The sequence below is a fragment of the Ranitomeya imitator genome, chromosome 3, assembly GCF_032444005.1.
Source record: "Ranitomeya imitator isolate aRanImi1 chromosome 3, aRanImi1.pri, whole genome shotgun sequence".
In the NCBI taxonomy this organism is placed as follows: Eukaryota; Metazoa; Chordata; class Amphibia; order Anura; family Dendrobatidae; genus Ranitomeya; species Ranitomeya imitator.
Window position 1 is genome coordinate 40754106 of NC_091284.1, and position 25281 is coordinate 40779386.

Genomic DNA, 25281 nt, shown 5'->3' on the forward strand with positions numbered 1-25281 from the left:
ACGACCCTTAGGGAATTTACTACCAGGAATCAAATCGATAGCACAATCACAATTCCTATGCGGAGGTAGGGCATCAGACTTGGACTCTTCAAATACATCCTGAAAGTCCGACAAGAACTCTGGAATGTCAGAAGGAATGGATGACGAAATAGACAAAAATGGAACATCACCATGTACTCCCTGACAACCCCAGCTGGTTACCGACATAGAGTTCCAATCCAATACTGGATTATGGGTTTGTAGCCATGGCAACCCCAACACGACCACATCATGCAAATTATGCAGTACCAGAAAGCGAATAACTTCCTGATGTGCAGGAGCCATGCACATGGTCAGCTGGGCCCAGTACTGAGGCTTATTCTTGGCCAAAGGTGTAGCATCAATTCCTCTCAACGGAATAGGACACCGCAAAGGCTCCAAGAAAAATCCACAACGTTTAGCATAATCCAAATCCATCAGATTCAGGGCAGCGCCTGAATCCACAAACGCCATGACAGAATACGATGACAAAGAGCACATTAAGGTAATGGACAAAAGGAATTTGGACTGTACAGTACCAATAACGGCAGAGCTATCGAACCGCCTAGTGCGTTTAGGACAATTAGAAATAGCATGAGTAGAATCACCACAATAGAAACACAGTCTGTTCAGACGTCTGTGTTCTTGCCGTTCTACTTTAGTCATAGTCCTGTCGCACTGCATAGGCTCAGGTTTACTCTCAGACAATACCGCCAGATGGTGCACAGATTTACGCTCGCGCAAGCGACGACCGATCTGAATGGCCAAGGACATAGACTCATTCAAACCAGCAGGCATAGGAAATCCCACCATTACATCCTTAAGAGCTTCAGAGAGACCCTTTCTGAACAAAGCCGCTAGTGCAGATTCATTCCACAGAGTGAGTACTGACCACTTCCTAAATTTCTGACAATATACTTCTACATCATCCTGACCCTGGCATAAAGCCAGCAGATTTTTCTCAGCCTGATCCACTGAATTAGGCTCATCGTAAAGCAATCCCAGCGCCTGGAAAAATGCATCAACATTACTCAATGCAGAATCTCCTGGTGCAAGAGAAAACGTCCAGTCCTGTGGGTCGCCGCGCAAAAAAGAAATAATAATCAAAACCTGTTGAATAGAATTACCAGAAGAATGAGGTTTCAAGGCCAAAAATAGCTTACAATTATTTCTGAAGCTCAGGAACTTAGTTCTGTCACCAAAAAACAAATCAGGAATCGGAATTCTTGGTTCTAGCATCGATTTCTGATCAATAGTATCTTGAATCTTTTGTACATTTACAACGAGATTATCCATTGAGGAGCACAGAGCCTGAATATCCATGTCCACAGCTGTGTCCTGAAGCACTCTAATGTCTAGGGGAAAAAAAAGACTGAAGACAGAGCTAAGAAAAAAAAATGATGTCAGGACTTCTTTTTTCCCTCTATTGGGAATCATTGGTTGGCTCCTTGTACCGTTATGGCTGGCAATCAGGCAACACAGCGTGCAGTAATCAGCGCACATACAGAGATCTGGCAATAACCAAAAACAATAGGACGAGCTCTGAGACGTGGAATCTCTGTAGACTGCAGTACCTGATCTATCCTCACACAACTATAAGCAGCAGTGGATTGCGCCTATCACTACCTATGCAACTCGGCACTGCCTGAGGAGCTGACTAGCCTGAAGATAGAAATACAAGCCTGACTTACCTCAGAGAAATACCCCAAAGGAATAGGCAGCCCCCCACATATAATGACTGTTAGCAAGATGAAAAGACAAACGTAGGAATGAAATAGATTCAGCAAAGTGAGGCCCGATATTCTAGACAGAGCGAGGACAGCAAAGAGAACTATGCAGTCTACAAAAAACCCTAAAACGAAAACCATGCAAAGGGGCAAAAAGACCCACCGTGCCGAACTAACAGCACGGCGGTGCACCCCTTTGCTTCTCAGAGCTTCCAGCAAAAGATAATAGCAAGCTGGACAGAAAAAACAGAAAACAAACTAGAAGCACTTATCTAGCAGAGCAGCAGGCCCAAGGAAAGATGCAGTAGCTCAGATCCAACACTGGAACATTGACAAGGAGCAAGGAAGACAGACTCAGGTGGAGCTAAATAGCAAGGCAGCCAACGAGCTCACCAAAACACCTGAGGAAGGAAGCCCAGAGACTGCAATACCACTTGTGACCACAGAAGTGAACTCAGCCACAGAATTCACAACAGGGAACTCCGGATGCGAATCTCTTGGCGTCCCGACTGCTTAGGAAGGTTCCACCGTTTGTTTCCAGGTCCGCGATCCTCTTGTTGTGGATACCGATGCTTTGGCCATTCCTTGGTCGCAATTTGTACTTCCCTGTTTTCTTACCTTCTCTTCTTCCCAGGCTGTTGAAGATCAATGCGGAGGGGGTGCCAGTTATTCTGACCGCACCAGATTGGCCAAGAAGGTTCTGGTTCGCTGAGATCGCCAATCTCCTCGCGGACTCCCACTGGAGGCCCCCAGACAGGCCAGATCTTCTGTACCAAGGACCGATCTGCCACAGAGTTCTTGGTTGCTCAATTTAACAGCTTTGCTGTTGAAACCTTCCATTTTGGCCGTTTTCTCAAGGCAGGACTTGATGCTGGCCTTGCCCTTAGTTCTCTAAAGGGTCAGGTAGCAACCCTTTCCATTCTCTTTCTGAAGTCCCTTTCAGAAGTCCTTAGCTACTGGCTATCACGGTACAAAGATTTATATCCGTCCCGTTCTCAGATCGGAACTTTTCTTCAAGGAGTGGCGCATGCGGCTCTCCCGTACCAGACTCCCGTGGATCCCTGGGACCTCAATTTTGTTCTGGAGGCTCAGTGGGGTTCCCCCCTTAAACCTCCCCATGAGACCTCACTATCTGTTCTGTCCTGCAAGGTGGCGTTTCTGGTGGCCATCACCTCCATTAGGCGCGCCTCGGAATTGGTGGCTCACTCCTGTCACCCCATTTCTTGGTTCTTCACCAGGATAAGGTAGTTTAACAGCCTTCGTCGCCTTTTCTTCCCAGGGTGGTGTCCTTCCCACCTTTTGTCCTGCTCCGACCTATTTTCTGGGGCGTTCGCTGAACAGGTTAGACCTGGTCAGGGCGGTGAGAATCTATTTGTCTAGGACCGCCTTCTTTTGGAAGACGGACCGTCTATTTGTCATTCAAGACGGTACGCCAAGAGGCCTGCCGGCCTCCAAGGTTACGATTGTTCTCTGGATCAGACCTGCTATTCTGGAGGCTTAGCGGGTCAAGACTCACTCTGCCCCGGGCAGTGGGCGCCTCCTGGGTGGTACACCATGGGGCATCCGCCCTACAACTTTGCTAGGTGGCAACCTAGTGTTCCACTCATTTGCCAAATGTTCTAAGCTCCATACCTACGCTTCGGCAGTTGCCAGCCTAGGCGGAAGGATCTTGCAGGCGGTAGTGGCGAGTCCTCCGACCTGAATGGAGTTTTTCTGCTGTTCCCACCGCAGGGAATGCTTTGGGACATCCCATGGTTCCTGTGTCTCCCAATGAAGCGATAGAGAAAACAGGATTTTTGGTTGCTTACCGTAAACCGGTTTTTACGTACCGGTAATAGGATTTTATGGAGCCACGACAGCACCCCTACGAGAGAGGGGATCCGCCCACCTTCCGGACAGGAACCTACAGGATTTAAAGGGGCGGTCCCCCTCATCACTCCAGTTTGTGTTTCAGAGCATAAGGGACACTGCCATTGAGTTAGTACATAAACATATATACTTAAACATTACTAAATACCATCACCTTCTAAAGAGTGATTTTTTTTAACAACCCAAAGGGTGCAGAAACCAGTGAATAACTACGGGGGGGAATGTGCGGGTGCTGTCTTGGCTCCGTAAAATCCTATTACCGGTACGTAACAACCGGTTTTCCTATCGCCACGACAGCACCCCTACGAGAGATTTTCAAAGATCAATCACCTGGGAGGGACTACAGCACTAAGTACTGTACAGCCAAAAACTAAATTGGCCTCTAAAGATAAGTCAAGACGATAATGTCTATAAAAGGTGGAAGGAGATGACCACGTTGCCGCCTTACATATTACGTCTATGGAGACGTCCGCTCTTTCCGCCCAGGATGAGGCCATGGCTCGAGTGGAGTGGGCCCTGATGCCATCTGGTGGTGTCTGGCCTTTAGCAGTATAAGCAAGATATATGGCATCTCTTATCCATCTGGCGATAGACGCTTTTTTTCCACTCGCCCCTTTCCTTGGATTCTGATAAGAAACAAACAGAGCCCTACTCTGCCTCCATGGTTCTTTTTGTTTCTTATTAGAGGTACTCTAATAGAGTTCTTCTGACATCTAACATGTGATATTTCTGCTCGTCAGCTGAATTCGGATTGTCACAGAAAGATGGTAAAATTATTTCCTGACTTCTATGAAATTTGGAAGCCACTTTTGGTAGGTATGCTGGATCAGGTTTTAACAGTACCCTGTCCTGAAAGACCATTAAATAAGGAGGATCTATCGACAAAGCTTGTAAGTCACTCACTCTCCTAGCAGAGGTCAGGGCTACTAGGAAGGCTGTTTTTAAAGTTAAATTTTTTATGGAGACAGAATCTAATGGCTCAAAGGGGGGTTCTGTTAAGGCGTCTAAAACCAAATTTAAATCCCATGGTGGTAATCTAGGGATAAACACAGGGTTACTACGTTCAGTGGCCCTGATAAATCGGGAAACCCATCTATTTCCCGCCACATCGCTGTTATATAACGCTCCCAAAGCTGATACTTGGACTCTAAGGGTATTTACCGCCAAGCCCAATTCTCGGCCTTTCTGTAAAAACTCCAGAATAGCCGGAATTGGGACCTTGCCAGAAAAGGGATTTTGGTAGAAGGCAAGGAACTTTTTCCAAGTTTTAGCATAGATTTTAGTGGTAACTTCTTTCCGGCTATTTAAAAGGGTAGATATGAGAGCCTCTGAAAACCCTCTTCTCCTCAATAACTCCCTCTCAAATTCCACGCCGTCAGATGCAGGGATTCCACATTGGGGTAACGGAATGGACCCTGAGAAAGAAGCTCCGGGCTGGTCGGCAGTACCCAGGGGTCGGACACAGACATTGCCCTGAGTAACGAGAACCATGCCCTCCTGGGCCAAAAGGGGGCAATCAGGATCACTCTCGCTCTCTCCTCCCTGATCTTCCTGAGGACTATAGGGATCAGACACATTGGGGGGAAACGCATAAGCCAGAGGGAAATCCCAGTGTATTTGAAGGGAGTCTATTATACAGGGCTTGTCCGCCACCTGAAGAGAAGCAAACTTCCTGGTCTGTCTGTTCTCTCTCGTTGCAAATAGATTGATAACGGGCAACCCCCATAGGTCTACTATCTGTTTGAACACCCGTCGATTCAGAACCCATTCTCCCTGACGTAGAGAATGACGGCTGAGGTAATCTGCTTCTGTGTTGAGCTCTCCCCGAATGTGAACAGCTGATAGAGAGCGAAAGTGGGCTTCGGCTACTTTGAGTATGTCTGTGGCGGTGTTCATTAGGGATCTTGACCTTGTACCCCCTTGATGGTTGAGATACGCCACTACTGTTGTGTTGTCTGTCTGGACTCTTACATGTGAATCCTGCAGAGATGGAAGCAACCTGAGTAAGGCCTTCTTTACTGCTGTGAGCTCTTTCCAATTTGAGGACTCTTGAGCCTCTAAGAGAGACCATTGCCCTTGAGTCCAAACATCTCCTATATGAGCTCCCCAACCTATTGGACTGGCATCGGTTGTGACCGTGTTGTCTGGTACTACACTCCAGCGTACTCCTTTTTCTAAATGTCTCCTGTTTAACCACCATCTCAGACTGTCTAGAGTGGCGGTGGACAGCCTGAGTCTTCCGCCTAATTGCCCTTGAAGACTCCTCTCTGTATCCAAGACCTGGGCCTGCAACACCCGAGTGTGGAATTGAGCCCACTGGACGGCTGGTATGCAGGACGTTAGGGATCCCAGAAGGGACATAGCGTCTCTTAAAGTCAGATCTGGCTTCCTTGTTACCGTACTGACTTTGTGCACAATCCTCTGCTTTTTGTCTTCCGGAAGGAAACATTGTTGCTCTTCCGAATTTAGCAGAATACCCAGGAAGGTCTGAGTTGTTGATGGTTCCAATCTCGATTTTTCCATATTGACTATCCACCCCAAGTCCTGTAAGGAAGATATCACATGATTTAGGCGAGTACTACACTGAAAAAACGAATTTCCCACTACCAGGAAGTCATCCAGGTAGGGTACAATTAACGTATCCTGTTCTCTGACATGGGCCATTACTTCCGCCATGACTTTAGTAAACACCCTCGGTGCCATAGATAGACCAAATGGCATTGCAGTAAACTGAAAGTGTCTGACCTGGTCGTTTAAGCGAACCGCCATTCTGAGGAATTGTTGATGATCCTGGTGAATGGGCAGATGGTAATACGCATCTTTTAAATCCAGGACTGTCATATAACATCTGGGAAAAAGAAGTTTAGTCGCCGTTTTAATAGATTCCATCATAAAGGCATGATACTCTAAATGTTTGTTCAATCTCCATAAATTTATGATGGTTCGAAAGGATCCATCTGGCTTGGAGATTAAAAATAAAGGGGAATAGAACCCTTTCCCCTGCTGATGTTTTGGAACCTCCACTATAACTTCCTTCCGTCTTAACATATGGACCTCTTTTTCAAGGGCCTTTTGTTGGTCTAAGGAATCAGGGGCAGTTAAGGTATAAAAATCAGAAGGTTTTTCCCGAAACTAATTTTAACCCTGAATCAATTATACCTAAAACCCAATTACTTGCAGTTATTTTAGCCCACTGCGCATAGAAATATTTTAACCTGCCCCCTACTGGAAGATCTTTACTAGCGATAATTTCTTCTTCTTCTTGAGGAAGATGATGAGGCATTAAAGTCCGAACCTTTCTTTTTCGGGTCTGTTGGTTCCCAGTCTCGGTTGTGGTAAGGTCTTTGGTATTGGAAGCGTCTCCTGAAGGTATTCCTAAAGGTAGGATTGAAAGCTTTAGGAAAACCTTTCTTCCTATCTTCCGCCTTAGCTAGGATATCATCCAATACCGGGCCAAACAGGTACTCACCCCTACACGGTATTGTACACAGTTTAGCTCTCGCCTGGGCATCTCCTTTCCAGGTCTTAAGCCATAAGGCTCGGCGAGCAGCGTTTGAGAGGCCTGCTGATCTTGCCGCTAGTTTTAAAGAATCCACTGATGCATCCGCTAAATACGCCACCCTTTCCCGTATTTGCGAAAGGGAGTTCAGCATCTTGTCTCTGGGCACCTTGGATTTTAGCTGTTCCTCCAGCTGAGATATCCACACCATGACGGATCTAGCCGTACACGTGCTAGAGATGGCAGGTTTGAACGCCCCTGCAGATGACTCCCATACTTTTTTCAAATACATATCCGCCTTCCTATCTGACGGATCTTTCAGAAGGCCCACGTCCTCCAGCGGCAAAGCACCGGCTTTAGATGTAGAAGCCACCGCTGCATCCACTTTTGGAACTTTCATCCATTCCGCCAGATCATTGTCGTCAAAGGGATATCTTCTCTTGGCTGATGACGGCAGGAAACCTTTATCCTGCTTATCCCATTCCCGCTTTATGAGGGACTTAACTGTATCCACAACCGGGAATGCCTTACGACTCCTCTGGCACAAGCCCGCAAACATTATGTCCTGTGCGGACCTTGGTTCCTTGGTCTCTGCAACACCCATGGTTGCTCGGACTCCTTTAACTAACATTTCCATGTTTTCCACCGAGAAATAAGGCCTTCCCTCTTCATCTGAGGAGGATGGAGATGAGGAGCGGGAACATTCCCCTTCTTGCAGGGACAGACTAGATCCTGGAGAGAAGTCCCTGCCCGACCTTTCCTGGCGGCTGCCTCTAAGGGAATAACTTATTTCCTCCCTGATGACCGCTCTAAGGTCTGATGACCGAAGGGGAGCTTCCTCTTCTAAGGTCTGACAGATACAAGCCTGACAAAGCCTCTTGGTATAACTGTCAGGCATTGGAGTCATGCATAGAGCACAGTGCTTGTGCTCATATTTAGTTGTTTTTTTCCCCTAAAACAAAGCACAAATAACAGACCATATCAGCACCAGGTGTTTAGTTAACACTCACCATTAAGGCTGACTCTGAATACCAGTTCTGGAGGAGTGGGATCCAAATGTGACGCTGGGGCGCTCGCACGCTGCTGCCCCCGTACCACGCTGCTGCTGCTTCTCCTTGAGCGGCCGCTACCGCTCTTACTGCGCTGCTCCGTTCTCTCTCCATGAGGGTGCTCGGCGTCCCCTACTGAGGACATGGCTGCACACCTCATTCCATAGGCGCCGCTCTTTTACAGCGCTGCAGCGCTCCTCCCCCGGCTTACCCCGGAAGTGTACGAACTACTTCCGGGTTCACCAGCGCCGGTGTGGACGCTGCACACCGCGCTCAACTGCGGACCAGGACGGCACTGCCCGACTCCTGGGACGCGCTCCATATGGCCAGACGAGGGGGGGTCTGAGCGCAGGACACCCCCGACGCTGCTTCCGAGCCCCCGATTCTGCCGTTCTTTAAAGATACCGCGCAGAGGCATGGAGGCCCGGGTAAGACTGCTGCTGCAGGTTCCCGCCATCCGGACAGGAACCCAAACTGGAGTGATGAGGGGGACCGCCCCTTTAAATCCTGTAGGTTCCTGTCCGGAAGGTGGGCGGATCCCCTCTCTCGTAGGGGTGCTGTCGTGGCGATAGGAAAAATCTGTTTCTCGGAGCCTTCATTGGGAGATACAGCACCCTCCCAAGTTGCACAGCTGTTTTATTGTGTTATATTGTTAGAGTTTTCTATCTTTTACATGTTGCTTCTCCTACTGCTTTCTTATTAACTGAATATCCTATTTCCTGTCGGTAGGGTGTACACTGCAGAGGAGGAGCTAACTTTTTTATTTGCATGTCAGCCTCCTAGTGGCAGCAGCATACACCCATGGTTCCTGTGTCCCCCAATGAGAGGCGATAGAGAAACAGATTTCACGGTAAGCAACCAAAAATCCTGTTGTTTTTTTTAGGTTTTGGCACTTTTACACAAACTTTTATAGAAAAAAAAAATTTTTGCATTGCTTTATTCCGAGAGCTATAACTTTATTTTTCCACTGATGGAGCTATATGGCAGCTTGCTTTTTTGTGGGACAAGATGACGTTTTCAGCGGTACCATGTTCATAGCCTTCTTTTTGATCCAGTGTTATTCCACTTTTTGTTCGGCTTTATGATGATAAAGAATTGTTTTTTATATATATTTTTTTTAATGGTGTTAACCTGTTTAGTGAACTAGTGGGACAGTTCTTTAGTGCAGGTCGTTACTGTTGGCTCTGCACTGAGTTGCTGCATCAGGTCACCATGGCATCAATCAGGACCCTGCGCCACGCCGTGGGGTCTCCGATCCAAGGGCAGAGGGGGCTGCCATCCTTCTGCCTGCTCCTGGAATACTGCGATTGCAGCATTTAGGGGGTGAAAGTGTCAGGAGCAGTGTGGAGCCACTCCAGGCACTGAGTGCCTGATGTCGGCTGTCAGAATCAGCAGACACCCGGTGGCGCTCATGCAGCCTGTGTGCACGCTCGATCGCCATGCAGTAATAATACGTCCCACGTCAATAAGGCCCAGGGACGGATTATTACTGCAAATGTCAGAGAGGGGTTAAACTAATATTAGAGATTACACTCATCCTTTTTAAACCACTTGCTTTCTGTCCCATTTGGGTGCAGTTTTCTTTGCAGCCAGTGCCATCTTATATGGAGCAGCCTCTGATCATCCCTAATACTTATTTCCTTCCGGACCTCTTGAGTTCACATCTGTCGCCCCAGCGCAGAGACGGACTGTGGCTTCTGTCACTGCTAGATCAGAGATTTCATCCCATCCCCTGGCCGCCCTACTCCTTTCTCCTGATATCCCCTTTCCTTGCTGGAGTGGGATCACTCCTTAGTCAGTCCTATTTCTTGTGGGACTTTCTCCCTGCTTCCTGTGCTCTTCTCCTCACATCCGGTGCCTTCTCTCCATCTCCGCGCCCTCCAGGATGCAGTTCTCACAGATATAAATCCAGTGAGAATTATATTTCCATTTTAGGACAAATTATTATACGGATACAACAATTCACACTGGAATTTGTTTCCCTCACTCTGAAGAAAACTCATGTCTTCGGCATCTTATGAACCTGGGACTTTATTATTGTACAGTATTAACTTAAGTGAACAAAAAAAAAATAAAAAAAATCTCTTGGGGCAGCATCCGCCGTATGTAACCTCAGACAGTCCATAGTGGGAAAAGTACAGACATAACGCAGGGGGCCTCAGTCTTGGTCTTCATCCCAGTCCTTCTTACCCGTCGGTGCCTTGGGGCCACCTGCTGGTTTTGCCATGATGATCTGATGGAGACAATATAAAAGTTTATAAAGTTATTATAAACATGTGACTTGTAAGGCCAGGACATACAGATTAGAGCTAACAGTGTTCTGTGCAGACAGCCGCTCTTCTCCAGAGTTCTCCTGTGTCTCCGCCATTGTATTAGATGGGTGGCTACTCATCCTGAATGGCCACCAAATAATAGTCTCAGGCTACAATCGCCTGATTCTGGAACGCCTTGTAATAACGTTCTGGCCACCTTTCTACCGCAGCCCCGCATGCTTGTGTAAAACACGCCAGCTGAGACTGGGGGGCTGCGATTACCGACATAGGGGCCACACCAACTAGAGGTGGAGAATCCAGAAGATACACTTTCTACAAATGCATGCAAGATGGTGACCAGCTGTAAGTGCACTACTATTCTCAGCAAGGAAGGCCTACGCCACGCTCCGCTCATCCACTGACACGACCAAGAGTGGCGCTATTTCAGGAATAACGTCAGGGTTGTTAACATGACACAGTAGGAGGCACACCAGGCGGTTAGTAAACGTGACATCATGCGGTGCGTGGTCCGTGCAACGTGGCACACAATATGGGCACCTGCTCTTTTACAAGAGGCCTATAGTTTGTCGGGCTCATCTTGCCAGTCATCTTTATCCCAGTGTCCTTGCTGCTTTGGGGCTCTCGGTCCACCCGCTGCTTTTGCCATAATAATCTATAAAGGTTTTACAGAGTTCAGTGTGAAAAAAAAAAACAAAACATGAGAACCCCTCCACATTACTCATCAGCCACGGCCGGACAAGTACTGCCGAGAATTTAATGATCCCAATTTTGGTCCTGTATAATTCATTATTGCTATGCTAGGACTGTAAGATGCAAGATCAAGAGGAAGAAGCCGCGTCTGGTGCTGCACAGAGCCCCATCCAGGTGTATAGAGCGGAGTTATCTGTACAGACTGAGGTAGTTTCTACCTAGTTTATTACCGGAGCTTCAGAATAGGATTCCTTCTTGAAAAGACTGCAGCTTCAGCGAAAAGATGGCAGTGACTGCCCCAATGGCAAGCAGATACCCCTTCTAGTTTAATTCTTTCTATAACAACCCCTTTACAAAGGTTTCTACATGATTAGAAAGAAAAGGCTTGTTCAGGACCAGCACCACCACCCCTCTCCCTTAGTTGTGTACGGTACTATAGCTCAGCTGCTTCAAAATAAATAGGGCTGAGCTGCAATACCAGATACAACCTGTACACAGGGGGTGGTGCTATTTTTGTAAGTGTGATGAGGGAGCAGCCGCCATCTTGGGACAGGCATACTACAGATTGGCGTGACTCCATTTTTGTCTCCTGGTCAGGTAGGCAGCCAGGAGTGCTCCTGGCCCCCACCTTTGCTAATGAATAGAGTTCCTATTAGTATGCTAACGGGCTGAGCTCAGTGTAAACTGTAGACGGTATTTTAAAAGCTCACTGAGGAAACCACGCCAGCAGGGGGCTTGGAAATGCTTGGGGACTTAATTAAAACACGCATGCCAAGTGGCCCCTGGATACACATCTATTATGGCAGCCCAGCCGAACCGTCTCCAACATGGAATTGTGAATTATGGACGCATCGTCCGAGGTACAGGCTCATAAAAAATATTCTCCTTACCCTAAATAAATTGTGCATCCAACAGTGTGACTCCCGTGACGGTGGAAGGTCTGAAACCCGAGATATAGGGATCAGCCTCCTACAGGGACCGAATGGGTCCAGGTTTGATCCCAGTACGACCGGCAGAACAAACCACAGGCGCTGGTACTGCCCGTGTGCTGATCCGATCATCCTGAGAGAAGTTATCCCATTTATTAGATATTGGAATAAATCTTGCAGGGAGACAGAGGGGGTGGAGATTGCTAAGCCCACCCAGCTGCAGGCAGGGGGGCTCAGCCAGGCATAAGAAGACGCTGAGGTCACTGGGAGGGACTCACTCCACAGAAGAAGATGATGATGATGACATCTTAAGGAACAGGGTATGCCAGCCAGAGGGGAGCAAGCACATGCTTTCTGGGGGCTGCCCGGCAACTAAGTTTTTGGACCTGCGGAATGCTATGCCCCCCGGCTTCCACAAGCGACCTTCGACCTGGTAAATTGACCTCCAGCTTTATACCTTTAAGCCTTGTATTATTGTTGTTATATTGTACTCTGACTGTAACTCTTGATATATTGTGATTGTATATTTCTTGTAATTATCTAGTGCGCCCTTAAGGCAATTAAATCATAAATTAATTTTGGGCTGATCCTTTTACTCTGATTGCGAATCTTAGAATACCCAGGGTGGGTAACAGGGCAGTCTCCCCGGCGGCCATTTGCTCTAGGTGCAGTCCCTTTACTGACCTGAGAGACAAAGGGGGCGCCGGAGAGCTGGACCTGTGTAGTGACGTCACGGATTGGTGACGTGGGAGGAAGGGGTAATCCTTCACAGTGGTGGCAGCGTACGTGGGATCAGAGTAATAGTGTGCGTGGGACCCCTACTCCCAGACACTAAAGACTACCAGTGGTAACTTTCACTGCTGGGGTCTTAAGGTCAGCCCAGCACTAGACGGTCAGAGTGTAGATATAATAAGTTGTGTGCAAGGTCAGGGGTACAGCTGTGTCAGTAACCAGAGGTTCCAAAGATGGCGGAGGGCACCAGGAGTGCAGTGAGGGCGCAGGCCAGTGCTATGGCCTATGAGGAGGTGGTGGTGGACGGTACTGTTCCAGGCGAGGGGGAGCTCAGCCCAGACTCCCCAAGGAGCCAGCCACCCGTGCTTAGTCCGGCAAGGGACTACCCACCACCTACCCGCCCCAGCCTGTCCACATCAGCGGCCCTTGTTGCAGCGGCAGTAGCACGTCTCGAGGCGGGTAATGAAGACGCCTATATGAGACTCATGGCAGCTGCAGAGAAAGCAGCGGAGGCTGAGCGTGCAGAACGCCGTGAAGCAGCGGAGCGAGCAGAGAGAGCGGCAGAGCGAGAGCGTGCAGAACGCCGAGAGGCGGCAGAGCGGGCAGCGGAGCAAGCAGCGGCAGAGAGAGCAGCGGAGCGCCAGCACCGTCTGGAGATGGCTCAACACGGGCTCCCGCTGGACGCCCCAGCACCACCAGAGTCCAGGGCTTCCAAAGTCCGGGCCGAGGACTTCCCTCTGCTTGAGAAGGATGGAGACCTGGATTCCTTCTTGCTGGCCTTTGAAAGGACCTGCCTTCAACACCATCTGGCCCCGGATCAGTGGGCAAGATACCTGACCCCCCGTTTGAGGGGTAAGTCCCTGGAAGTTTTGGGGGACTTACCTGCCGGGGCTGAGCAGGACTACAGCAGCATCAAGCGGGCCCTGATCCAGCACTACAACCTCACCCCAGAGTCTTACCGCAAGAAGTTCCGGAGCCTGCAGCGGGGCCCAAAGGACACCTGGACCGACCACATGCGGGCGTTGCTGAGAGCTGCAGAGCACTGGACCTCGGGTCTAGCGCTCACCACCCGCCAGGAGGTCCAGGAACTGTTCGTCATGGAGCAGTTCTTGTGGAACTGCCCAGAGGACCTCCAGCAGTTCCTCCGTGACCGGAAACCGAAGGGGGCTTCTGCTACAGCCGCCCAGGCAGATGAGTATGCCAATAACAGGGCGCCTGAGCCGAAGAAGCCTGCCAGCAGCACCTGGAGAGGGGGTAAGCCCAATCCTGCCCCTGTTTCCCCAGCCCCCAGAGTGCAAGGGGTGTACCCCCCTGCTGCCCTCTCCAGGCCAGGCGCAGAACCCAGACGTTGTCATCACTGCAACCAGCTGGGGCACTTCAAGACCGCGTGTCCCCAGCGTCTTAAGGCCCCATCCCTGTCCCCGGAACAGTCCACTGTTTTATGTGTGGGAGGGGGTGGTGGGAGGTCCCTGGACAATTACCAACCCGTCACTATCGGCCGCTCAGCGGTCATGGGACTGCGGGACACAGGCGCTGAACGAACCCTGGTACGTCCTGAGGTGGTGTCCCCTCAAGACTTGGTGCCAGGGAGATCCCTGTCCGTCTCCGGAATTGGAGGCGTGGAACCGGCGCTGCCTGTCGCAAAGGTGTTTTTGGACTGGGGTGTCGGGAGGGGAATGCGGGAGGTGGGAGTAACGTCGAATATCCCTGCTAATGTATTACTTGGGACCGATTTGGGGCGGCTAGTGTCTCAGTATGTGGCCACTGAACCCCCAAGTTCGGCTCCCCAAGAATGTCATGTCTCTACTGTGAATGTTGATGTGTTGAATGTGCCTCCAACAGTGGGGGAGGGAGTGAAACCTGAGGGTACTCCATGCACTGACACCACACACACGGGGCTCACGGGGAGGACAGGTGAGGAGACTGTAGGGGAGAGCTCAGAGGTGGAGGGAGGGGCTGCTATGGGCAGTGTAGGGCCCCTAGGTGAATCCAGCCTGCTGAGTCTAGGGCCCCTGCAGGAAGAGGAACAGGCCATGGGGGGAGGAGGCGTCCCGGGAGAGGAGCCACCAGGTAAGACCCCAGGGCGGGAGTTCCCCACACCCGGGATGTCAGGAGGGCCGGGAAGTCTGCCTGACCCGGCGACTTGGTCAGGAGCCGGGGGGAAGCAGGCGCTACCCATGGACACAGTGGTCGTGGCCGCTGTCACCAGGAATGGGAGCGCCGGAGCCCAAGGAGCCTTGCAGAGGTCCGACGGCTTCCCCCTCTCTGACCAAGTGGCTGCCGAGTCAGACAGCGGCCGGGAGACAGATCCCGGGGAGCTGACGGTGGATGTGGCAGTGTCGTCCATTCTCGCCACATCGAGTCCGGGATTTCAGGCAGCGTTGGAAGCTGATGCTAGCCTGAAAGCTCTTAAGGAGCAGGCGGCACAGCCTCCCGGGGGGTCAGACCGCGAGCGGGTGGTCTGGGACCAGGGACGGCTGTACCGGGTATCGGTCCAGCAGGGCTCACCGGAGGCGTGGCCCAGGGACCGACAGTTAGAGGCAGCCTCAGAGAGAGGAGGAGGGGGCAGAGACAGCCTCAGCGAGAGAGAGGAGGGGGCAGAGACGGCCTCGGAGAGAGAAGGAGGAGGAGGCAGAGACAGCCTCAGAGAGAGAGAGGAGGGGGCAGAGACAGCCTCAGAGAGAGACAGAGGAGGAGGCGGAGACCGCCTCAGGAAGAGAGGGGAGGAGGCAGAGACAGCCTCAGAGAGAGAAGGAGGAGGGGGCAGAGACAGCCTCAGAGAGAGAGAGAAGGGGGCAGAGACAGCCTCAGAGAGAGACAGAGGAGGAGGGGGCAGAGACAGCCTCAGAGAGAGAGAGGAGGGGGCAGAGACAGCCTCAGAGAGAGACAGAGAAGGAGGGGGCAGAGACAGCCTCAGAAAGAGAGAGGAGGGGGCAGAGACAGCATCAGAGAGAGACGGAGGAGGAGGCAGAGACAGCCTCAGCGAGAGAGAGGAGGGGGCAGAGACGGCCTCAGAGAGAGAAGGAGGAAGCAGAGCCAGCCTCAGGGAGAGAGAGGAGGGGGCAGAGACAGCCTCAGAGAGAGACGGAGGAGGAGGCGGAGACCGCCTCAGAAAGAGAGGGGAGGAGGCAGAGACAGCCTCAGAGAGAGAAGGAGGAGGGGGCAGAGACCGCCTCAGGGAGAGAGAGGAGGGGGCAGAAACAGCCTCAGAGAGAGACAGGGGAGGAGGCAGAGACAGCCTCAGAAAGAGGGGAGAGGCAGAGACAGCCTCAGAGAGAAAGAGAGAGGAGGGACAGAGTCATCCTCAGAGAGGAGGAGGCAGAGACAGGCTCAGGGAGAGAGAGGCCGAGACCATAGTAATGCTGATGGGTTGCCCCGGCAAGGAGAAGGTGCGGAAGGGCGCATGGGGGAACACAGGAATGTGATGCCCCCTAGCGCCCTCTAAAGCAGGGAGGTGTGATGAGGGAGCAGCCGCCATCTTGGGACAGGCATACTACAGATTGGCGTGACTCCATTTTTGTCTCCTGGTCAGGTAGGCAGCCAGGAGTGCTCCTGGCCCCCACCTTTGCTAATGAATAGAGTTCCTATTAGTATGCTAACGGGCTGAGCTCAGTGTAAACTGTAGACGGTATTTTAAAAGCTCACTGAGGAAACCACGCCAGCAGGGGGCTTGGAAATGCTTGGGGACTTAATTAAAACACGCATGCCAAGTGGCCCCTGGATACACATCTATTATGGCAGCCCAGCCGAACCGTCTCCAACATGGAATTGTGAATTATGGACGCATCGTCCGAGGTACAGGCTCATAAAAAATATTCTCCTTACCCTAAATAAATTGTGCATCCAACAGTGTGACTCCCGTGACGGTGGAAGGTCTGAAACCCGAGATATAGGGATCAGCCTCCTACAGGGACCGAATGGGTCCAGGTTTGATCCCAGTACGACCGGCAGAACAAACCACAGGCGCTGGTACTGCCCGTGTGCTGATCCGATCATCCTGAGAGAAGTTATCCCATTTATTAGATATTGGAATAAATCTTGCAGGGAGACAGAGGGGGTGGAGATTGCTAAGCCCACCCAGCTGCAGGCAGGGGGGCTCAGCCAGGCATAAGAAGACGCTGAGGTCACTGGGAGGGACTCACTCCACAGAAGAAGATGATGATGATGACATCTTAAGGAACAGGGTATGCCAGCCAGAGGGGAGCAAGCACATGCTTTCTGGGGGCTGCCCGGCAACTAAGTTTTTGGACCTGCGGAATGCTATGCCCCCCGGCTTCCACAAGCGACCTTCGACCTGGTAAATTGACCTCCAGCTTTATACCTTTAAGCCTTGTATTATTGTTGTTATATTGTACTCTGACTGTAACTCTTGATATATTGTGATTGTATATTTCTTGTAATTATCTAGTGCGCCCTTAAGGCAATTAAATCATAAATTAATTTTGGGCTGATCCTTTTACTCTGATTGCGAATCTTAGAATACCCAGGGTGGGTAACAGGGCAGTCTCCCCGGCGGCCATTTGCTCTAGGTGCAGTCCCTTTACTGACCTGAGAGACAAAGGGGGCGCCGGAGAGCTGGACCTGTGTAGTGACGTCACGGATTGGTGACGTGGGAGGAAGGGGTAATCCTTCACAGTAAGTTTGGGGTTATGGCAATTGATGAAGTTCCTGCTTTAATAGGAAGCCAAGATCTGTCATACTTACCAGGAAAGTCACTTCAGAGACATGAAATGGCCATCTGCTGCCTCAGTCCTTATGGCCCAATATTATCCATCAATTGTCTAACGCTTGACGGGATTGTCCAGGACTTTAATATTGATGGTCTATCCTTACGATAGGTTATCAATATGTGATGGGTGCCAGGGGTCACAGCCCCGCCAATCAGCTATTCCCAGTGTCAGTGGCATTTGGAACTGCACAGCCCAGCTCTGTTGACTGTATATTGGCCATGGCTGAGTACTGCACATCTGCTCCATATTCAAATCAATTGGGGCAGATGTGCAGTACCCGGCTACAGGCTCTACTCTGTCAGCAGAGCTGTGCTGTTCCGGCCGATCATCAGGGTTCCCGTACCCCCACAGATCAGATATTGAAGATCTATCCTAAGGTTAGGCCATCAATGTTAATCTCCCAGGACATCTCCTTTAGTGTTGTTCCTGGCAAAGTGATGCCGTAATTTACTGCATGCTACCCCAGTATCACTTACCTGATCTACTCGCAGGACAGTGACGGCAGCATTTGTGGCGAGCTTGATTCCCCAGTATTTCACAAGGTAGGTATCCAAGACGTTACTCTCCAGCATGTCCTTCACTGCAGCGCTCTCAGCCTGAAGGTAAGCAGATTAAAGCAGTGTTTGTAGTGGACACATCTCTAGCCACGGTATCAGTGCCAGACATCCCTCCCATAATCTTACCTCTATGTCGAAGCCCACGTTCTTGTTCCCCTCTTGATGCATTGCGTACAATTTAGAGATCACTTCGTTTGCCTTCACCCCAGAATTTTCTGCAAGGGCTCTAGGAATTGCCTCAAATGCTTCTGCAAACTTCTTGATTGCGTACTGGTCGAGCCCCGGACACGTCTAGAAGCAGAGAGCGACGTGAGCCGTTATGTAGACAACGTGCCGAGGTTACAAGTGGCATCAGCCCGGCCCGTACGGCCTTACCTCTCCGTAGGAAGTGATATGCTTCGCCAATTCAATTTCAGTGGCGCCGCCGCCTGGGACGAGACGCTTATCCTTTATCAAGAAAGAAGAAAATCCTCGTAACCAAAGTTGGGCAACACTGAGGAGACGTAGAGTCACCCCACAAATCTCTACTGTATCATTATGGGAACCTTTCCAGTATGCTAGGATAGTGAACACAGAGCCACCCACCATAATCTTCCTCTGAATACCCTGATAAATTATAGCATACACAACCGCTCCTACTTGTCCATGTCGCTTTTACTCACTCTGGAGAGAACTTTAAAGGTGTTGACAGCATCGTCCACCGCGCGCTCAACGTCGTCCATGAGGTTGTCCGTAGACCCTCGTATGACTATGGTGGCAATGGCACCATCTTCTTTTTCTACAAAAAATAAAATAAATACAATTACTGCACAAAATATTGAGTTTTGTTTCATTTCCTACTTTATATTGGTCTGGTTCGCAGATAGATGTGGAAGCCCAGTAATGGGGGCTTGTGATATTGTGATACCCACCATGTTTAAATACGACGACTTGTGTGTCCCCAACTTCAGACAGGTACACGTTGTCACAATGCCCCATTTCTTCTGGCGTGGGCGCCGTCTGCAGGAGGGAAATCAGACCTAAAATCCTGGCTGCGATACGAGCACATTGCCAATAGACAATAGGGTTGTTTCTTTTCAATAAGTTTTTTTTTTTTTTTTTTAAACAAGCTGGAGCTTTATTCACCCTCCTAGGATCTCTTTGCAGTGCCAAGGTTTCCATTGTTTTGCTGCAGCCAACTTTGACATCACTGCAGCCAATCACTGAGCTCACCAATGTCGACAGGAGATCAGCGCTGCAGCCAAACACAAGGGCAGCAGTGGAAACAGCGCTAGACTGGGTTCTGCAGCTCTGGAATGTTCCTATAAGTGTTAATACAGTGGATATAAGGTCTTACCAGCCTTGGCAGGGCGGTGGCGCACACGGTTTTGCACAGTCTCCTCAAATCCCACTTAGAATTTAACCTAAAAAAAACCCAAAACACCGGATCAGAAAAACAGGGCCATAAAACACAAAGCAAAATGGCTACAGATATGGATGATTGGTCAGATATCAGTCGCAGGGCTCACCTGACCACCATAAGGTTGTACTTGTTGGCGTAGTGTAGAGCCATGTCTGCCACCTTGCCGCCTGTGACTATGATATTGGCTCCGGTATCAGCGATGGCTTTTACTTGCCCTTCCATGAGGTTCTCTTCTCCTTTGCTGAAGTCCATCAGCTCCTGTGCATTGTTAATGAGCACCGTGCCCTGAGAACGAACACACGCATGTAATAGTGACCCGACATCTGCAGCCCTTTTTCCCTTCCCAAAACTATTACGCGCTATGTCAGGACCTCAATATGAAGTGGGCCTATTCCTGAGCGCCGACATCTCCCTGTAAAAGCAGCGACCATTTAAATGTCATTGTCGATCACCCAATGCCCTCATATTTAGCCCAGAATGATGCCGATAAATATGCTTTCCCCTGAATTTGCTACGTGACCACAACTTACCTTTGTCTCCGTGACCATGCCATCAAAAGGACAGGAATAAACGGCGATTTTGGCGTCTTTCACAGACGTTATATCCCCTTCGGTTTCCTTTTTGAACACCATTCCGTGCAGGACTGACGAGGCGCAGATACCAGACCCCTGGGAGGAAAGGCGCACGTTGATATATACATATTACTACAGGACCTACGGTTAGGAGATGGACTCACCAGGATTTTGCAGACTCGGATGCCGTCAACGTTGAAATGTCCGGACTCCGGGAGGATGGAGACTAGATAACGAAACAAGAAATAATTGCAGGAAGGTGTTCCAGAGATAATTCGCTCAGTGCATGGATGTGTGCCGCGTCTTACCGCAAGCCTGGGCTATCAGATTGGACAGGAAGGCCTCGTTGCCATATTGCTTGCTCATGATGGACGTTTGCAGGAGGGTGGCAACTTCATTGAGGTCGCGGAGGTTCTTGGCGGAGCTGCACACCAGGTCGGGGAGGATCTCCAGCGCTTTCTTACAGGCCTTTTCATAGCCCTCAATGACCTGGACATGTACAAGGATTATAGAGTAAGACTCTATATGGCATATAGGGAACACAACCCGACAACACACATTACTGTAGGAGCAACAAACCCATCTGATCTGGGGGAGAATTAACACTTATGCTGCGGATTTTACAGGACCAGTACAAGCGTCTGCAGAAGGACGACCTGCTGTAGGACCCTACTGGGAAATCCGGCTCAACAAAGCCTCCTCCATCGCTGTCTGCAGCTATTTTCGATTACCGAGATCAGAACGTACCTCCATGTTGCCCCATAGACATTTGTCTGTAGCGGATGGTTTATACTTTTGTGGTGGATGGCCCCATAGTAAGTAAACATCTAGGTGGTCTCTACTAATTGTTCTGGCAGTCATCTGCTATAAATCCATTGAAAATAATGCAGAGTGATCATGCATCTTACTCTTGAATGATTGCACTTTAATGATTGCAGCATAAATAATCCCGTTCTGCCGAGTGATGGATCAATATTTGCCCATAATACATATGACTTCTATAGAGGTAAATCATACTCTTGTCGGGAACTTTTCTACCTCTTTTAATGCTTCCCACTATTTTATGAATAGTGAAGGTCTAGGAGGTTGGATCCCCAATAATCCCGATTCGCCATCAATCGTCTCCATCACTAACCAGTCTAACGGGAGCCCTGAGAATTGCCTCCTACTTCTCATCTGTGCCTCTTCTGTTGATTAGTCGGCCTTGCGCGATATCATATGACATCACACCAGGCCAGCTAATCAAAAAAAGAGACTTGGATACCGGGAGGTAGGAGGCGATTCTCAGTGCTCCAGTCTCATAGCCACAGATTACTGATGTGGCCGATGGCTCGGGCTCTGAAAATCGATTAACATTAAAGGGAACCTGTCACCCCTAAAATCGAAGGTGAGCTAAGCCCACCGGAATCAGGGGCCTATCTACAGCATTCTGTAATGCTGTAGATAAGCCCCCCCGATGTATCCAGAATGCTGTAGATAAGCCCCTGATGCCGGTGGGCTAAGCTCACCTTCGATTTTGGGGGTGACAGGTTCCCTTTTACCCAAATCACAACCTAACAATAGGACTTCACTTTAGAAGAAGGAAATATTTCCTATGGGAAGACAAAAGGGCTAGTGCCGCTGTTCTGTATCTGCCATACACCCCCTTAATCCATAGGCTAGGGAGCAGCAATACTGGACTTTGTTTAGGCCAGACTGGAGGGTGCACAGCAGACCACCAGGGCTGTGGAGTCGGAGCCGGTGTGAGGAGTCAGAGGTTTGGCTTACCGACTCCACAGCCCTGCAGACCACGCACACATCTCCTTATACTTTGGTGACAAATTGTTCGGAGCAATGAGGAGAGACCCCCGAAGTCAGAGCTGCATCTATCTGACATTTACGTCATCTTGCGAATATGACGTGAAATGTAAGAGACAAGCAAACAATTCCCAGAACATTGGGGATTAGGAGAGAAGCTGCACCTCAGACACGGAGAGCCCCATCCTCAGCAGCTCCTCCGCCAGCTCCAGCAGCGCACCGGCGAACACCAGCACGAAATTAGTCCCATCTCCGACCTCCTGCTCCTGCATGTGTGACGCCATCACGATCATCTTTGCGGCTGGATGCTGGACCTAGTACGTAGAATAAGGGGAAACATTTGTAATGCAGGAAACCAGTCACCGCCCATAGAAGAGTACAACGTGAGTGACATCTGTATGGGATCACACACCTCCAGCTCGCGGATGATGGTGGCCGCGTCGTTGGTGACAAACAGCTTTTCCAGGTGATTAATAACCATTTTGTTCATCCCTGAAAACAAAGTAGAAAAAGACAAGAATTGGGTTAATGGCAAATCAGAAAGTAACGGCGTGGAGGAGTAGGAGGCGAGGATCAGATACCATTCGGTCCATACGCGGTGCGGGTCGTCTGCGCAAGTTCTTTGCAAGCCTGGATGTTCCTGAAAACGGCTTCTTCTAAGCCAGAATAATGCTGCAAGGAAAACGTGGAGACAAAAATCAGGTGATTCACAGAAAAAAGAGAAACATGACTTACAAACAGTTTATATACTGACCAGAAGGCATTAAAGGGGGGATGCATATGTGGGGAAAGGCCATACAGATCTGTATGTGCACCTCCCCCATCCAGGTACTGGCACTACAGGATATGGAGCTGTGAGTTCTCAGCCGCGCACAAGGTTTACTTACACTGGGGACACTGCCGCTGGGAGCACAGGGCGCGGAGGGGACACTGCCGCTGGGAGCACAGGGCGCGGAGGGGACACTGCCGCTGGGAGCACAGGGCGCGGAGGGGACACTGCCGCTGGGAGCACAGGGCGCGGAGGGGACACTGCCGCTGGGAGCACAGGGCGCGGAGGGGACACTGCCGCTGGGAGCACAGGGCGCGGAGGGGACACTGCCGCTGGGAGCACAGGGCGCGGAGGGGACACTGCCGCTGGGAGCACAGGGCGCGGAGGGGACACTGCCGCTGGGAGCACAGGGCGCGGAGGGGACACTGCCGCTGGGAGCACAGGGCGCGGAGGGGACACTGCCGCTGGGAGCACAGGGCGCGGAGGGGACACTGCCGCTGGGAGCACAGGGCGCGGAGGGGACACTGCCGCTGGGAGCACAGGGCGCGGAGGGGACACTGCCGCTGGGAGCACAGTACATGGGGGGACACTGCCGATGGGTGCACAGTACATGGGGGGACACTGCCGCTGGGTGCACAGTGCATGGGGGGGACATTGCCGCTGGGTGCACAGTGCATGGGGGGGACATTTCTGATGGGTGCACAGTGCATGGGGGGGACATTTCTGATGGGTGCACAGTGCATGGGGGGGACATTGCTGGTGGGTGCACAGTGCATGGGGGGGACATTTCTGATGGGTGCACAGTACATGGGGGGGACATTGCTGATGGGTGCACAGTGCATGGGGGGGACATTACTGCTGGGTGCACAGTGCATGGGGGGGACATTGCTGGTGGGTGCACAGTGCATGGGGGGGACATTTCTGATGGGTGCACAGTACATGGGGGGGACATGCTGATGGGTGCACAGTGCATGGGGGGGACATTTCTGATGGGTGCACAGTGCATGGGGGGGACATTTCTGATGGGTGCACAGTGCATGGGGGGGACATTGCTGGTGGGTGCACAGTGCATGGGGGGGACATTTCTGATGGGTGCACAGTACATGGGGGGGACATTGCTGATGGGTGCACAGTGCATGGGGGGGACATTACTGCTGGGTGCACAGTGCATGGGGGGGACATTGCTGGTGGGTGCACAGTGCATGGGGGGGACATTTCTGATGGGTGCACAGTACATGGGGGGGACATGCTGATGGGTGCACAGTGCATGGGGGGGACATTTCTGATGGGTGCACAGTGCATGGGGGGGACATTTCTGATGGGTGCACAGTGCATGGGGGGGACATTACTGCTGGGTGCACAGTACATGGGGGGGACATTGCTGATGGGTGCACAGTACATGGGGGGGACATTGCTGATGGAAGCACAGTACATGGGGGGACATGCTGATGGGTGCACAGTGCATGGGGGGGACATTGCTGATGGGTGCACAGTACATGGGGGGGACATTGCTGATGGAAGCACAGTACATGGGGGGGACATGCTGATGGGTGCACAGTGCATGGGGGGGACATTTCTGATGGGTGCACAGTGCATGGGGGGGACATTGCTGATGGGTGCACAGTGCACCTGTCTGAGGCGTTTTCCTTGACATCTGACCATATATTCATCAGACACTGATAGATGAGATAACCGCACAGAATACGCAGCGGTATCAGCGGTAATGTGCGGTACAGGGGGGCGTCTTGTCATATAACGGGCTGTGATGTCCGCGCCCCCTGTAATGTGCCCGTCATCCCCGGCCTGTTCTGGAAGCTTCCATGCGCCGCACATGGCACCTCTCTCCCCGCCCGGCCTCCAGCTCTGGTTACCTTGGCTCCATCTTTGAGCATCTGGGCAAAGCCCGGGGCCTTGGGGACGTGCAGCGCCATGTGAGCGGCTCCGGTGTCCGGGGAGACAGAGAAAAACGACGCGCACAGAACCGGCGAGAAGACAGGAGGAGGCGGAGACAGAAGACGGCTACCCACAACACCCTGCGCCTCAGACCTGAGCAGCCGCTGCGCCGAGCGATGGATCAGAGCAGGCGGCGGGAGCAGTGGAGGGAAGGGACGAAGATCGATGTGCTCCGGGTGCCGCTATGTGTCCTGGCTACTGTGCAGGTAGCGTGGTCTGGGCGTGTGCAGCGCACAAAGAACCAGACTCTGTAGTGCGCATGCTCAGTGACCACTCCATGCATTGTCTATTGGGCTGCACTGTGCTTTCTTGTTCAGTACCATAGACCATGAATGGAGGCAGATCCTCGCTATTGGGGTTCTAGAATTCTGTTTTGGCGATTTCTATGAATCCCAGAGGTTGGATTCCCCATCGAATACTAAGAAATGCTTTCTTTCAGAGTAGCCCTTTAAATAGGACGGCTAAGGAATGGTGCGGGGCCCAATTGACTGTCAATCCAACACTGACAATGTACCGCCAGTACAGAGCTGTGTATAACAAATGCGACCAGGAGATTGCATATTAAAGTCTGATAAATATTGCAAATATGGAGTAAAAGAATGTTTTTAGCTGTCGAAAAGCTAAAAAAAAGACATATATTTTGTGCTGTCAGGTCCAGAACGACACATCCCATGCTAACACTCGTATCATTATTTGTCCTGCACCGTGAGCACCA

At 50.9% G+C, this 25281-nt stretch overlaps 1 protein-coding gene across 2 annotated transcripts; it reads right to left on the bottom strand.

Moving 5' to 3' along the window:
- Positions 1-10175: 10175 nt before the first annotated feature.
- CCT8 (chaperonin containing TCP1 subunit 8) lies at positions 10176-24774 on the bottom strand. Of its 2 annotated transcripts, XM_069760818.1 has the most exons (16): positions 24485-24683; positions 22426-22516; positions 22257-22336; positions 22009-22158; positions 20356-20536; positions 20212-20273; positions 20006-20143; positions 19582-19760; positions 19410-19476; positions 18985-19072; positions 18736-18851; positions 18449-18520; positions 18200-18364; positions 17993-18112; positions 10973-11087; positions 10176-10395 (listed from the first exon to the last, which is right to left on the bottom strand). In XM_069760818.1, the coding sequence occupies exons 1-15, from the start codon at positions 24542-24544 to the stop codon at positions 10992-10994; spliced, it is 1665 nt and encodes a 554-aa protein (XP_069616919.1). In that variant the 5' UTR covers positions 24545-24683; the 3' UTR covers positions 10176-10395; positions 10973-10991. The 2 variants fall into 2 exon arrangements, with proteins under 2 accessions (XP_069616919.1, XP_069616921.1); XM_069760820.1 differs by lacking the exon at positions 10973-11087 and having other exon boundaries at positions 24485-24774.
- Positions 24775-25281: the final 507 nt, after the last annotated feature.

Coding starts and splice junctions, on each gene's coding strand:
- CCT8 (XM_069760818.1), bottom strand. CDS start 24,544: ATGGCGCTGCACGTCCCCAAGGCCCCGGGCTTTGCCCAGATGCTCAAA. Junction 19,073..19,409: donor CCACCGCCCTGCCAAGGCTG/GTAAGACCTTAT, acceptor TCCCTCCTGCAG/ACGGCGCCCACGCCAGAAGA. Junction 18,852..18,984: donor AGTCGTCGTATTTAAACATG/GTGGGTATCACA, acceptor TATTTTTTGTAG/AAAAAGAAGATGGTGCCATT.